This window comes from Zootoca vivipara, chromosome 5, assembly GCF_965207765.1.
Source record: "Zootoca vivipara chromosome 5, rZooViv2.hap1.1, whole genome shotgun sequence".
Taxonomy (NCBI): domain Eukaryota; kingdom Metazoa; phylum Chordata; class Lepidosauria; order Squamata; family Lacertidae; genus Zootoca; species Zootoca vivipara.
In genome coordinates this window covers 47,560,877-47,574,688 of record NC_142588.1, presented here as the reverse complement: position 1 = coordinate 47,574,688, position 13,812 = coordinate 47,560,877, and the positions used below count along the sequence as shown (strand labels likewise).

At 42.7% G+C, this 13,812-nt stretch overlaps 1 protein-coding gene across 8 annotated transcripts in view; it reads left to right on the top strand.

The window, feature by feature from the left end:
* Positions 1–13,812, top strand: part of VWA2 (von Willebrand factor A domain containing 2) — a 55,899-nt gene that overhangs the window by 20,845 nt on the left and 21,242 nt on the right. For all 8 annotated transcript variants that reach the window (XR_015950227.1, XR_015950226.1, XR_004693638.3 and 5 more), the window contains exons 7-14: positions 2,409–2,603; positions 3,414–3,547; positions 4,965–5,097; positions 7,285–7,340; positions 8,056–8,163; positions 9,866–10,444; positions 11,788–12,339; positions 13,674–13,796. Coding sequence is in view for 5 of the 8 variants with exons in the window: in XM_035132526.3 (XP_034988417.3) it covers positions 2,409–2,603; positions 3,414–3,547; positions 4,965–5,097; positions 7,285–7,340; positions 8,056–8,163; positions 9,866–10,444; positions 11,788–12,339; positions 13,674–13,796 (1,880 nt within the window). In the remaining 3 variants the exon portion in view is untranslated. The remainder of the gene's footprint in view (positions 1–2,408; positions 2,604–3,413; positions 3,548–4,964; positions 5,098–7,284; positions 7,341–8,055; positions 8,164–9,865; positions 10,445–11,787; positions 12,340–13,673; positions 13,797–13,812) is intronic.

Genomic DNA, 13,812 nt, shown 5'->3' with positions numbered 1-13,812 from the left:
TCTTGATTATAAGATGCATGAAAAATATAAGCAACCTGCCACATTGTTTTTAATCCCTTGCATGCAAATTCAACATCACTTATGGGGTATACCATTCCTTTCTCTGGGTGTTAGTGCCAAGAAAACACAGTTCCAGAAAACAAAGATTAGGCTGTTTTCTGCTGACAAACTGACAGCACCTCACAGGCAGGTATTCATATGAATGTGAGGTATGCGTGTGTCAATTTTGTCCTAACAAACAATGTGGAAAGGACATTCCTGGCTTGGTTGGTAAACTAAAATCCAAGAGCCTGCCAACTCATTGACTGAAAGGAACTTCCATCTTCTCAATTGAAAAACAGCCCTGGTTGCACAGGATCTAAGAAATTGTTTTGTTTTGTTTTTTTAAAAAACCTCTGCAGCATTTAAAATCAAAGCCATCAAGAGTTTAGAGTCATTTGAAGATGGAAGCAAAGCAATGACAAAATGCAGCTGGCTAAGGAAGATTTGACTTCTACTGCAGTGTTGCTGATGCGTTCTTGACATGTGGCTCAAGAGAGAGAACGTTTAAGGAAGGGAATAAAGGAGAGAGCTAGAAAAGATCAAAGCCAGCCCTGGCAGGAGTTTAGAGAACTGAGAATTATAGGGTGGTACAAAGAGAAGTGTGCAGATAAAAGAACTAGGCAGGACAAAGTATGATTATGATCAAATATTGAATACACAAGGAAATACAGAAATCACAATAAGGGTCATTTTTAGGGGGAAAAACTAAACTGGAAATGGTCAAACTCCCACAACAGGCATAGAAAACAGATGGAGATAATCAAGGCAGTTTTGTTACAGAGTTAGTTGGAGGTGGAGACTGGAAATATGCAAGAAAGTATAATACTGAATATGACCATTCTGGAATTCTCACCTTAGATGGCCTCTTCAGTTATGTGAAGTGTTAGCATTGTGGTATTGCTGCCACCAGCACACTTCTTTTACCACACTGTATATCATTTCCAGTCTTTCCTTGTGTTTGTTGCAGTCTAGATTCTTTGTATGTCAAGCATGATTTCTCACAGCAGAAGACAAAAAACCCTGTGACAGCCAAAATACTTGGCTAATAGATCCAGTGACCAGCTAGTAAAATCCGAGGGGGCTTCCCAGAACTGCACTTAATGTCTTGGACATCTGCAACTTAACATTTAACAGATGTTGGAGTGCAAGTGTGGGGGCAGAGAGGAAACTGCACCTGCAGTGGCTCTTTAGAAATCTTTGTAGCACAGCAACCCCCTCAAGCAGGACAATATGAATCATGGCATACAACTTGGTATCCGATGACTCTGCATGTGTGAGCTGCCTCCGTTGGGTGCGGTGACTGTTCCTTGTGTGCGAGTCATTACTTTCTCTTATGACTGCCAAGAGATGAACATGCATCATACATGCACTCACCCTGAGTGCCAGGTTCAGATCTATCTCTATGAGAAGTAGCTTGTTTTGTGTTAAAACAAACCAGAAGATAATAAGATTGCCCCACCCAGGCTGGAGATTCCCCTTGTGCCTTTCAGTTGGCCATTGTTTTGGAAACCAAGGCACCTGCAAGCCTTCCTGACTTCCCTTTTATCTTGATCTTTTTATGTGTTCCCTCTCCTCTCTGCTTTGCAGCCTCGAGTTTGTTATTACAATAGGGAGGGAAGTGAAGCAGACAAAAGAATTGGGGGGAACTGAGCCGAGGGATGGGGAGCCCGTGGCCCTTCAGGTGTTATTGGACTCCGACTCCCATCAGCCCTGGGGATGATCAGTGGTCAGGGATTATGGGAATTGATGTCCAACAGTATCTGGAGGGCCACAGGCTCCCCATCCCTGATTAGAAAATACCACAGGACAAGTGTTTGTTTTGAACCCCCTGACGGGGCAATTTAGACCAGAGAAGTGGCGTGTGGAGAGTATTAATGTTCCTCTCTAGAAGCTTGTGAGGTTTTCTCATGTGGGAGAAGGGCCATTGGATTTCATTGTACATATGTAATGTGTAGTAATCACCCACTTGATAATTACCCACTTGATAGTAATGGGTTATTGGATAAGACTTACTGTAGGGAAAGAGGAGAAGAATGAAGTAGAGATTACATTTAAGAGGAACATGCACCATCTCAAAACATTTTTTGCTCCTCTTTGCTGTCCTGCCTGCTGGAAAGGTAGAATGCATTCTCTTTTTGCTGTCAAACAGCGTATTTGTGTGTGTTGCACCTGTTTTATCAATATTGTATTTACTTTTGTGATACAGCCCTGCTTTATTCCAGTAATAGTTTCCATCACCTGTTGACTTTCCAAACAAACCATATTCTGTATTCTAGCATTTTCCCTGAGCAAATGGCAGGTATTCTATTGGAAACGAAGCAGAGAGCAGTGTTAAGTTATCCCCATTCTTCTTCTGTTTAACTCAGAGGTGGGAGAACAGAAACAGGACTTGCTCTGAAATACATTCTTCGGAAAGGATTTTCTGGGGGCAGAAACTCATCCATACCTCAAATCCTTATCATCCTAACTGATGGGAGATCTCAGGGCAATGTGGCAGTGCCAGCCAAGCAGTTAAAAGAAAGGGGGATTGCTGTGTTTGCTGTGGGAGTCAGCTTCCCAAGGTAAGTTTATCTTCTAGTCTAGAGTGGGAAGAAGCCAGGGGTGCTCCATTACGTATTGACTACAGTACCAGTGACTGAAGAAAAGGCTTGCAGTGGAAGTGAGATTTATCAGGCTAGAGAGTTGAAGAGAAAGCGGTGGTCCACACTCTAGAAATCCATCGCTAGGGAGAGTTTTAGGCACTTGCTTAAGAGTTTTGTATCCCAGAGTTTTGTAGGCCCCAGAGAGGTTTACATCAATAAATGAAGAAAAGAAAACAATATAATAAATATAACAATATACCAAACCAATTCCATAACCACACACACACACACAAAACATTAAATTATCCACCAGTCTATAAGAAAATTTGACTTTTTTTAAAAAAAAAACTGGACTCCTATGCCGCCTCCAAAAGCCTGGACTTGCTTTCTAAAAGAGCATTATGAAGAGGCCAGGCACACCTTAGTGGGGAGCCAACTCCACAGGAGCCACTATCAAAAAGGTCCTTCCCTTTCCTTGCATTGAGCATGCATATAAAGCTCAAAGGTGTAAGTTTGCATGCATCCATTTGCTATTGGTATAGTGGCAAGGATGTGTGTCAGAAAATCTTTTGTTAAAGCAAATGTGGCAAGAACAGAAAAAGAATGTGTTTGGAAAATGTAGTAACTACAGCAGAGCAATGGGTGCTATTGGGCTTCAGTTTCACACACATCTATACATGTACCATGCTCTTTTAAATAGCCCTTCCCTGTTCATTATGACACCCATTGTCATTACGTTGTTGCCATACTGCAGTGCTTTATTGGTTGTGCTGAATGATTTCTGTGCAGATGGGAAGAACTGCAGGCACTAGCCAGTGAGCCGGCCGAATGGCACATCCTCTTTGCCGAAGATGCTGATGACGCCTCCAATGGTCTATATACCACCCTTACAGAGTCTGCCGTCTGCAGTGCTGCATTTCCTGGTAAAAAAAAGGTTTTTAGTCATGTACACACGGATTAAACAAGTCTTGCCATCTATTTTGTTTAGGCACTAGCTGTCACATTAGGCCTTTTTTTTGTGCTCCTGTGCCCAAAGCCTCATTTGTCCTTTCTCCCTCCAGGCTGCTTTTCTAATCTAGGGCATTCTTTCTGTTTATCAGAAGGCAGGAAGGAAGAGAAATTCCAGACAGAGAGGGAGAAAGAGAAGCTTCAAAGTCTGGTGAATAAGGGTAGAGCCGTTTTTTGGCTTGTAGGGTTGCCTGTGCCTGAGAGCTTGAAGGCAGCAAGGGAGACTCCAGGAGTGGTGCCTCAAACACTGCCAAGCCATCCCTGCACATGCCTAAGAGAATGAAGCTGCATGTTACATTTAATGTAGAGTGTGTAGCAATGTCTTCAGTTTTTGATAATTAAAGCATTAGGGTGGTGGGATGCTGGTCCTGCTGCAAATGTCGTGGGTGGTATCTAACACTGTGCAGGCGGAGTTCCATTTGAGCAATGGGACTCGCCCCCCACCCCCAATCTGTTTTCCAACCTTCTGGAGAAGATTTTAAGGAAGTGAGCGGGGGGATGCCAAGTAGAGGAAGGGAAGTTACATTCTGGAAGCGGAATAGTAGCATTGGATGCAACACAGACAGTGAAGGGAAGTCGCCCCCCCCCCCGGCGATACTTTTAATCTGAAGCCCTAGCCATGGGAGAGGGGCAGTTTCCTTTTAGATTGGAGTTGGGAAGGCAAGCCTCCCCTCAATGCGCACTGTATTTATGGTAGGGATTGTACTTCTGCCCCACCCTACACCTCTTAATTTAATTAACAACAACAGCAAAAACCCAGAGTTTGTTCCATGCTATGCAATGCCTATTAGGTGTAGTTTGACCCTTTATAATTGTATATCACAGTAGGCAATACAGAAGGCTGGGCAACACCTTGGGTTGGCTTCAAGTTAGAGAGGGGGTGCTACCTAGCCAAGTGTCCTGTGTTTCCCTTCCCTCCACTGCCCACCTTGTTGATTCCCTAGTTTTATCCCATGGCAGTAGCTACATCAAGTATTGGGGTGTATTGTTGGAAATTCAAAATGGTGCTTGGCTTCCCTGCCACTGCTGTCGGAAAAGCAAGTGTCCAGGAAAGACAGAAAGCTGCCTCATATCAGCTCAAGTGGTTTGTCCATCTAGCCCAGTATTTTCTACTCTGACTGGCAGTGGCTTCCTAGGGTCTTGGGCAAAGGGCTTTCCTGTCGCCTGCTATCTGATCTTTTCAGCGGGAGATGCCAGGGATGAAAACTGAAGCCTTCTCATGCAAATAATGTGCTCTTAATGTTTTACTGTGCTCCCTTTTTTGGGGTGCATAAAGTTTTCGATCTCAGGCAATGAATGCCAGCTCTTAAGACCATTTTCTCCTTGCCCCAGGCTGCGGAGCTGAATCTCACTCTTGCGAACGCAAAACACTCGAGAGAGTCAAAGAGTTTGTTGGAAACTACTTTTGCTGGAAGGGGTCGAAGAGCAATAATGCCGTGCGCACATCGCTCTGCCCATTTTACAAGTGAGTCAGCAGCTGTGTGCTGTCCCTTTAAACCCCAGTGGGGATCAATGTAATCTATATGTATAGGTGCCCTAGCCTAGGGAAATTAAGGTGATGGCTGGGCAGGACCTCAGCACTGTCCTGTCCTGCTGGCCTCTAAGCAAAGTTTTTAAAAATAAAGTTTTAAAAAGTGGGGGAGAGGCAGGAGAAATGGAGCCCATCACAAAAAATGGGTTTCAAACACTCCAAGGCTACACCCACAAGAGTACCTGGAAACGAGTGTCTCTAGTAGTTTAGTGATTTTTGCATTTGAATAAAGAAGAGAGATAGAGGCAGAGAGATTTGGCTGAGTCCAATTATAGTTGGAAATCAACACAGTAGCTCTTGATTCAGATGCAGGGCACATCTTTGTATTTCTGAATTCCCTCCAGTGTCACAATGGATTACTTTCCTCAAGGTAGAAAAAGAGCCAGGCCCAGAGCTCTCACAGCTGGCCCTAGTATGCAATCGAGGCCTCTCTGGATGTTTTTCATGCCTCTTGGTTGGAAGAAACACTTCTTCTCTTGTCTTGCTCCTTTGACGGTGCTATAAGATCATCCCTGATATGGGGCGAAGGCTCAATCACTGGCAGGAAATAGCCTCTGCTCATATTGCAGCCAATGTTAAGCCCAAAGTCTGCAAACACAGGGCTATATTGTCAACTTGGGGGCAGCAAGTCCAACAGGAAAATTCCCCTCATGCTGAGTAGAGGATATATCCTAAAATTATGCAAGATAAGTAATGTCAAATGCCTGTAAAAGGAAGTACTTGCATGCTCAAATCTTTGTAAGAAGGGCTTGTACCCCTAAGTGAAATGTTTGAGAAAGGACTTGGAAAGGAAAACAGATCTTTGTGCCTTCTGTAGTTTTGTTTTGTTTCTGTATATAAAGAAGTTTTTAAAAGTGTAGTATTTCCTTTCAGCTCGCTCCCCCCCCCCGATCCCCCGCTTGTTTTCTCTATGAGAAATCTACCTTGGGGACTAGCTAGGGATGGTGGGAGGAAACAGGCTTGTGATAGCGCGCGCGCGCACACACACACACACACATATCTTGATTGACGCAGCGTGGGAAGTAAAGAAATAAAATAGTTTTGAAAAAAGCAAATTTTTATGAGCAGGCCAACAGAATTCTGACGTTGGAATATATTATGTAGTACGTAGATTTATGTAAATGAAGAGCATACTTTAAAAATGTACTTCTCGGGGGTTGCAGCAAGTGTGTGTGTGTATGGGGGGGCGGAGCCAGCAATTATGCTAGACATTGTTGGACTCCAGATCCCATCATCCCTGTCTACTGTGTTGTCTGGGGCAAAGACGGCACGACTCGAGGCAGGTTGAACTCAATGGGAAGGCGACCAAGAGCAGAGCTCGAGGGCTTCCTTTTATTGAAAGCTCAGGATGACAGTTAATCATTACAACGACAGTGTAACTTCTAGCCAATTACAGCAGTGCAGTCCCATACAAGGTGATGTTTCCTGTAACGTCACACCCGGTCACTCCCTAAGACATCCTCCATAGCCCACGTGTTGTTTTGCCATGCCCTCTGTCCATGCTCCAAGCACATGTCACTCTGTAAACACCCCCTCCTAGTTCCCATTGTGTTACCCTCCTTGGCTTGACCCATCTGGTTTGTCCTGATTCATCCAGTTCCATCCAGATCATCCTAGATCCTTCTAGCTCTGTTGTGACCTGTTGCCCTGCTGACCTGAGCCTCTGACCTGTCCTTCTTCACGTGTCTCCCATTCTGACATTAGCCGGCTTGCCGTGCTAATGCCCACACTCTCAAAGATCGGTGTGGCTTGCCAGCACCAGATCTCAGTCATTCCCACACATGCAAGCACAATTTCCTCGTGTAATCCCCACACTACTGGCCTTGCTGACCGGGATGGATGGGAGTTGGAGTCCAGCATCTCAAGGGCACCACATTGGTTACCTCCTGGTGTAAGTAAACATAAGAGGGTGGCATGGAGTTTAGAGACATCAGTGGTGAAATCTCTGCTGCCTTGTTTTTTTGCTTTTCCATGGGCTTTATTTTTGCAAAGCTTTCTGACTAGGCATGTATAAGATTGTGTATTTAATATATTAACCAAAGTGAAAGTTGTCAACTTCTATTTCATAGACTAAAGTTTATCCCAATCTCACTTTTTTATATACTGGCTTTTCTAATTAAGCTGGAGGAACACCTTCATCACGTATCCTTCTAGATGCTACCGTACCACATGCCCAGGTAAGATACAGTCTTTTGAAATGTTTCAAAATGAAAATTAATAAGGTATTAATTTAATACCTGGACTTGTCTTGACCAATTTCCACAAAACATATTATGGTGTAAGAATGTAAGATAAAGAGAAAAATAGAGAAGAGGAACTGAGAAAGAAACAGTTGACTAAGTAATATACAACTGGACCTGCACTGAGGATGAAGGAAGTCAAATAGAAATGAATAAGAACTGAATTAGGGATGTATCTGTAACATCCGCTTTGCATTTGTAGTTGTAGTATCATTTTGTTAGTTTGTTTTGTGAGTGTTGTCTGTGTTGGTGTCAGTATAATAAATCAATAAAAAGAAGAAGAAGAAAAGGAAAAAATGGGTAAAATAAGGTGGTGCCTCAATTAATAGACATTCTGTTTGCCAACAAAGGGAAACAGGAGAAGCCTAGTTTATAAGAAGAGTGTCGAATGAAGACCCTTTTACTGTGTTCCAGAGTCTATTTTGCTTTTCTAAAAGGCAAGATAGGTTCTCGCTGGACACAAAAAAGGGATCTTGGGGTTAAATACTCTGCTTAGATGCTGTGTGAACTGTGCCTGTTTTCTCCTAGAGCTCAGTCCTGTTTACAACTTAACAACAAGAAGAAAGGCTCTGTGATCATTGATTAAAAAATTAAATGGGTACCCTTGTCTTTCTCCTTCCTGGTTGTTGTTGGGTTTTTTTGTTTTTTTTAGATCCTTGTGGTTCTCAGCCTTGCCAGAATGGAGGCACATGCATTCAGCAGGGATTAGAAGGATACCACTGTGTCTGCCCAGTTGGCTTTGGAGGAGATGCTAATTGCGGTATGCCTTTTCATCTTAGGCACCAGTGCTTTGAGGTTGTTTTTTTTTTAATGTGTCATGAACATCACTCAGTTTCCTGTAACAGTTCTGGTTGTTGTTATTTTTGTTTTATAACAGGGAAGAGGAGAAAAGGATAGAGGTTAAGAGACTCGATTTACAAAACAAAACATTAAATGTTTCAGAGGAAGGGTTTTGTTTGGTACTGCTTGTTTCTGGTGACTGAGACATGGGGCTCATCCAGATTTCATTTTGTGCCATATTTCTAGGCACAGGTCTGGGCTTTAAAGCTCTGGATCTGAGCGATTTTATTTTTGCCCCTGCGCTTTCCCCCAGGGAAACATGTGTTTTACCGCTGAATCGGAGCAAACAGCAAATGGGTTTTGTGTAGATTGCCATTTGCTCCAATTGAGCAGTAAAATGCGGGTTTTCCTGGCAAAAGCAACGGGACAGAAAAATAACTGCATGGACACAGAGCTTTAAAGTTCAGACCTGTGCCTAGAAATGTGGCACAAAAAGAAGTCTATATGAGCCCACAGTGAAAGCTGTAGTCTTAATCACATTCGCTGGGAAATACGGTAGGTCCCATTGAGGTTAATGGGAATTACGTCCATGTTAGTATATTTAGGAAAAGGATCTGAAGATTCTTGATGACAATTTCAGGACATTCAGGGTGCAATTAATTATTTGTTTTTATTTGCACACACACACACACACACTCATTTGCTTGCAAGAAAACCTCAAAGTGGTTTGCAAAAACATTAAAATGATCAGTTAAAAACAATTATTTAAATTGTTAAAAAAAATAATTAAAATCAATGCTATGCTAAAAACCAGATTAAAACATGTTTATATGTCTAGATTGGCTTGCCTAAACAAAAATGTTTTTATCAGTCACCGAAAAGAGTGCCGTGAAGGCGCCTGCCTGCTGTCAATTATAAGCCAGTCTTCCTGGAAACAAGCCCAATTACACTCGCTGGAACGTATTTCTGAGCAGACATGTATAAGATAGTGCTGTTGGCTTTGCTTTATGTCTTTGCAGCCAACTTGTCGTTGCTGCTTATTTCTCCACACCCAAAGAGTTGGCATGTCAGAAAAAAAGGCAGGAAACATAAACTCATTGGGGAGGCTGTTAAAAGGAAGCGCAGCATTCAAAATCGCAGGTTGCTCTTGAATTGGCTCTATACGTAGAATCTTGTTACGGAGAGCAAGTGTTATTTTTGCTAGGAATTTCTATGAAGACATGGATCAAGCCATTCATTTCTGGTTGCATATCTTAGGCTGGATCTAAGACACTTCAAAGAAAAGTTCCAGGAAAACGCATTGTGAACCTCGTAATGGGAAATCACGTTGGCGAAAGACGGGACTCTACAGTGCCATCTGCTGTCACAACACATTTAAAACACTCTTTAAAAAAACTAATGTAGCTTAGTCCTATTTGTTAATTGGTTCTGCAGATTCTGCTCATACTGAGATTGGGAGCAAGGCTCAGGATTCTGTACTCTTTCCACTGTGAATAGATCCTACCCTGGACTGGGCCCTTTGCTAGGGGTGAATGTTATTGTAATTAAAAGTTGACAAGCCTAAATTATCATAGCTTACTGATTTCAACAGACTACTCTAGAATCTCCATTAGAGACTTCTTGTTATGTTTTTATTTGGACTTCTTAACACTTTCTTAATGCTTTTCAAACAAAATTTCCAGCACCCAAGCTGAGTCTCGAATGCAGCGTAGACCTTCTTTTCCTGGTGGACAGTTCATCCAGTACCACCCTCGAAGGCTTCTTGCGCTATAAAGCTTTCCTGAAAAGGTTTCTCCAAGCCGTGTGGAGTAGAGAGAGCCCAGGGAATGTGGGTGTGGCCCAGTACAGCAACGATGTCAAAATGGCCGTCGGCATCGGAGACCACCAAGATGCTCTCAGTCTGGTGAAGGCTGTTGATTCCATGCAGTTCAGAGGAGGAAGCACCTTGACCGGCAAAGCTTTGCGGTACGTGACACAGCATGGCTTTAAGAGCGGCCCAGTCTTTGCTGATACACCCGATGACCTCCCACGTGTGGTCGTCTTGCTCACGGATTCAAATGCTCAGGATTCGGTGGCAGAGGCAGCTAAGTACAGCAGAGGCCAAGATGTCTTCCTCATTGGGATTGGCAGTGAATCTTTGAAAGCAGAGTTGGATAATATTACAGGGAATCCAAAGTGGACACTGATCTACTCATCCCCACAAGATCTCTTCAACAAGATTACTGAACTACAAAGGAAAATATGCAGCATAGACAGCCAAGGTAAGAAAGCATATCATTTGGCATCTCAGCGTCTACTTTTGGCTGTCAGGTCCTGCTATCCACATACTTGCTATCCAGAAATTCACTTATCTGCACTTAAAGAATTATGCCTAAACCTCACTATATGCTCCACAGATTCACTTATTCGAACAGCCCAAAACCTTACTTGGTTTGGGTTGTTGTTGTTGTGATTTGCTGGAGGGCCAGCAGCCATTTTCAGGCAGAAGCCACGGAGAGAGGGAAGGGGAAGCAAGATCAGGGAAAAAAATTGACAAAACTATTAAAAGAGTGGACAAATTGCGCATTAGAAGTGTTCCCATAGGAAAGAATGGAAATGGTGGACTTGTTATGCGACTGCTTGCCTAACAAACGATTTCCTGTGAACACATTGTGTCCATAAATCGGTACATAAATCAGTATTCTGATACATACTTGAAGGTGTATGATGGAAAATGGGAACAAAGGCATCACTTCTCAACAGTTAATCAAGTATAGTTGCCTGCAATCAAAATGGATCTGCTATTTGCTAAGCCATCTCGGAGGCTTAGCTGAGCTTTCCTTCAGAACAAATTCTGAGAAGGTGGTGCTAGCGAATGCCTCCATGGCCTCTGGTTGATCAGAGGGAATTCATTCAGATCTTTATCTATACCTGCTAAGATGATGAAACGTCTAGTTTTTCTAAGCAAATTATGAGTTAACTATTTAGAACAGGCATCTCCAAACTCGGCCCTCCAGATGTTTGGGGACTACAGTTCCCATCGTCCTTGACCAAGGTCCTGTTAGCTAGGGGTGCTGGGAGTTGTAGTCCCAAAACATCTGGAGGGCCGAGTTGGGGGGTTCCTGATTTAGAAGATTGTTTTAGTTTGACTGAGCTATTTAGAAATGAACTAAATGTTGGGTTTATTTTATTTAATTTGTTACATTTTTCTCCCTCCCTCCCTTCAGTGGCTTCAGGCTGGCATACATTGTGCATGGCATACATTTTAATTCTAACAACAGCCCTGTGAATTAGGTTAGACTGAGAGGTGGTAGCTGGCCCAAGCTCACCTTGGTGAGCCTCAGAACCAAACAGGAACTTGAATGTGATCCAATACTCTAGCACTGGCTTTGCCTCACCTTACTGCTTACTCAGTGCAGTTTAATTTTTACACTTCAAAAGAAACCTGCTGTTCTGAGACTCCTGCCTTTCTAAATTTACCACCTCTAGCCCAAAGTAATATCAATATGACCTTATCCAAATACCATTCCCTTTCATTTGACTGTGTTTTAGATGCCTTCCAGCTATTCAGACTATTGAGCCATTTTCTCAGAAGCTTAATGCTGCTCCTTCCTTCCTTCCTTAGGCTGCCCATCTCAGTCTATGGACTTGGTATTTGCTTTGGACTCTTCGGCTTCTGTTGGAAGGAATAACTTTGTGCAGCTGAAAACCTTTGTCAGCAGCCTCTCTCTCCAATTTGGCATCAATCGGGATGTGACTCAGATAGGCCTCGTTGTCTTTGGGAAAAGGCCTCACACCACATTTGGGCTGGACACACACGTGACCAGCTCAGATCTCCATGAAGCCATCAGTCAAGCTCCCTTTGTAGGTGGCTCTGCCTCGGTTGGCAGCGCCTTGCTCCATATTTATGATGATCTCATGACTGTCCAAAAAGGAGCAAGGCCTGGTGTGAAGAAGATTGTGGTGGTGGTCACAAGTGGAGCTGGAGTGGAAGATGCCGTTGTCCCAGCTCAACAGCTACGCAATAATGACGTATCACTACTGGTTATTGGGATGGAACAAGTTCAAGTGAGCTCATTGCTGAAGATTGCAGGTTCTCACAATAATCTCTTAAGGATTCCTTCCTATGAAGAGCTAAAAAATAATGAAGAACTTATCCTTGAAAGAATATGTGATGGTAAGTTGATTATTTTGACTTTTGACTTTTTATTTTGACTGTTTACAATGAATAGAATTAAACCACATTTCTTTATTAATACCTTCATTTTATTATATATTTCAGTTAACTTTGCCCAGTGTAACCTGGAGCCAGCCCTTCTTTCCCTGCTTCTGCCCATAAACCAGGGTTTGCTAACCTGAAAGCTTCCAGAATGTTATTGGACTACAGCTCCCAGTATTCAATTTGTGATGGTTGAGGGTGATGGGAGTTGGAGTCTTAACATCTGGAAGGACTACAGGCTTGCCACTTCTATCATAATAAATCATATATTATTATTTTTAGAATTCACATTTTTTTCTTGGCTTATCGCCAATATCAAGTATCCAAAGGGGCTAGCTAAATATCAATTTAGTGTGAATTAGAGGTGCATTGTAAATATCAAGTACCAGTAAAGTACATTACTTGAAACATCAGAGCAATAAAATTGCAGTGCTAGTTTGGACATTTCCAAACTTGAACCATATTTAGTTCTTGAATTTGAAATGCCAATTGATTTCAGGGCTACCTTTTCTGATGTAAGCATACTTATGGGAAAAAGAAGAAGAAAAATAAGATCTATACTTCAGCGCTACCAAACAACCACATATGTCTAACGTCCCCTTCTTTGAAGTTGAAAAGAAGCCACATTAAACACTTCTTCCCCTTCGTGTTTAGTTTAAACCATCTTCAAATCAGTATTTGCCATGTGTCTGATTATCTGTTTCACCTTTTAAGCCATTGTTCATCCAAGATTAGTGTGTATTCTTAACACATCAAACGGGGATTGCTTGTGTTAAATGGCAAAAGGACTAGCTGGTCTTTCACGGGCTACTGTGCTTTGTTTACAAAACAGAACTCAAGATGAGACTGAACTTGCAGCCCTTGAACGGCTGCAGCTTAGCCATTTTTTTAATGATTGGTAAGGCGATGTACTGTCAGATCCTGTGTGTGAAGGAAGGGCATGTGATGGCACAAATGGGGACCAGGAACAGTAATTGTGAGTTGAGGAGGGTCTATGTAAAGTTCTGGAGCAGGACACCGAAATCCCTAATTCCAACATCAAAAAAGTTTCAGCTGTGATTTTGGCTGTGTAAAATTTAATTAATGCACTCAATGTATAGCTTTGTCCTAGGTATGAGACTTACCCTCTTCTAAGGCTGTAAGGAGTTTCTGCAATACCAGGAGATGTGTTCAATGATTTCCATCTCCACAGAATAACTGGAATTCTGCAGCATTAAGAAACCTTTGATTTCTTTCTTTCTTCTTGCGCCTGCCAGTCAACATGGCCTATTGTTTTCTTTTGTCTTTTGCAGAGGCCAAGAAGCCAGCAAACCTCTGCAAACCCAACCCCTGCATGAATGATGGAGTTTGTGTTTCTGGAAATGGCAGCTACTGGTGTCGTTGCCAAGGCTGGGTAGGACCTCACTGCGAAAACAGTAAGCATCAAAGTGC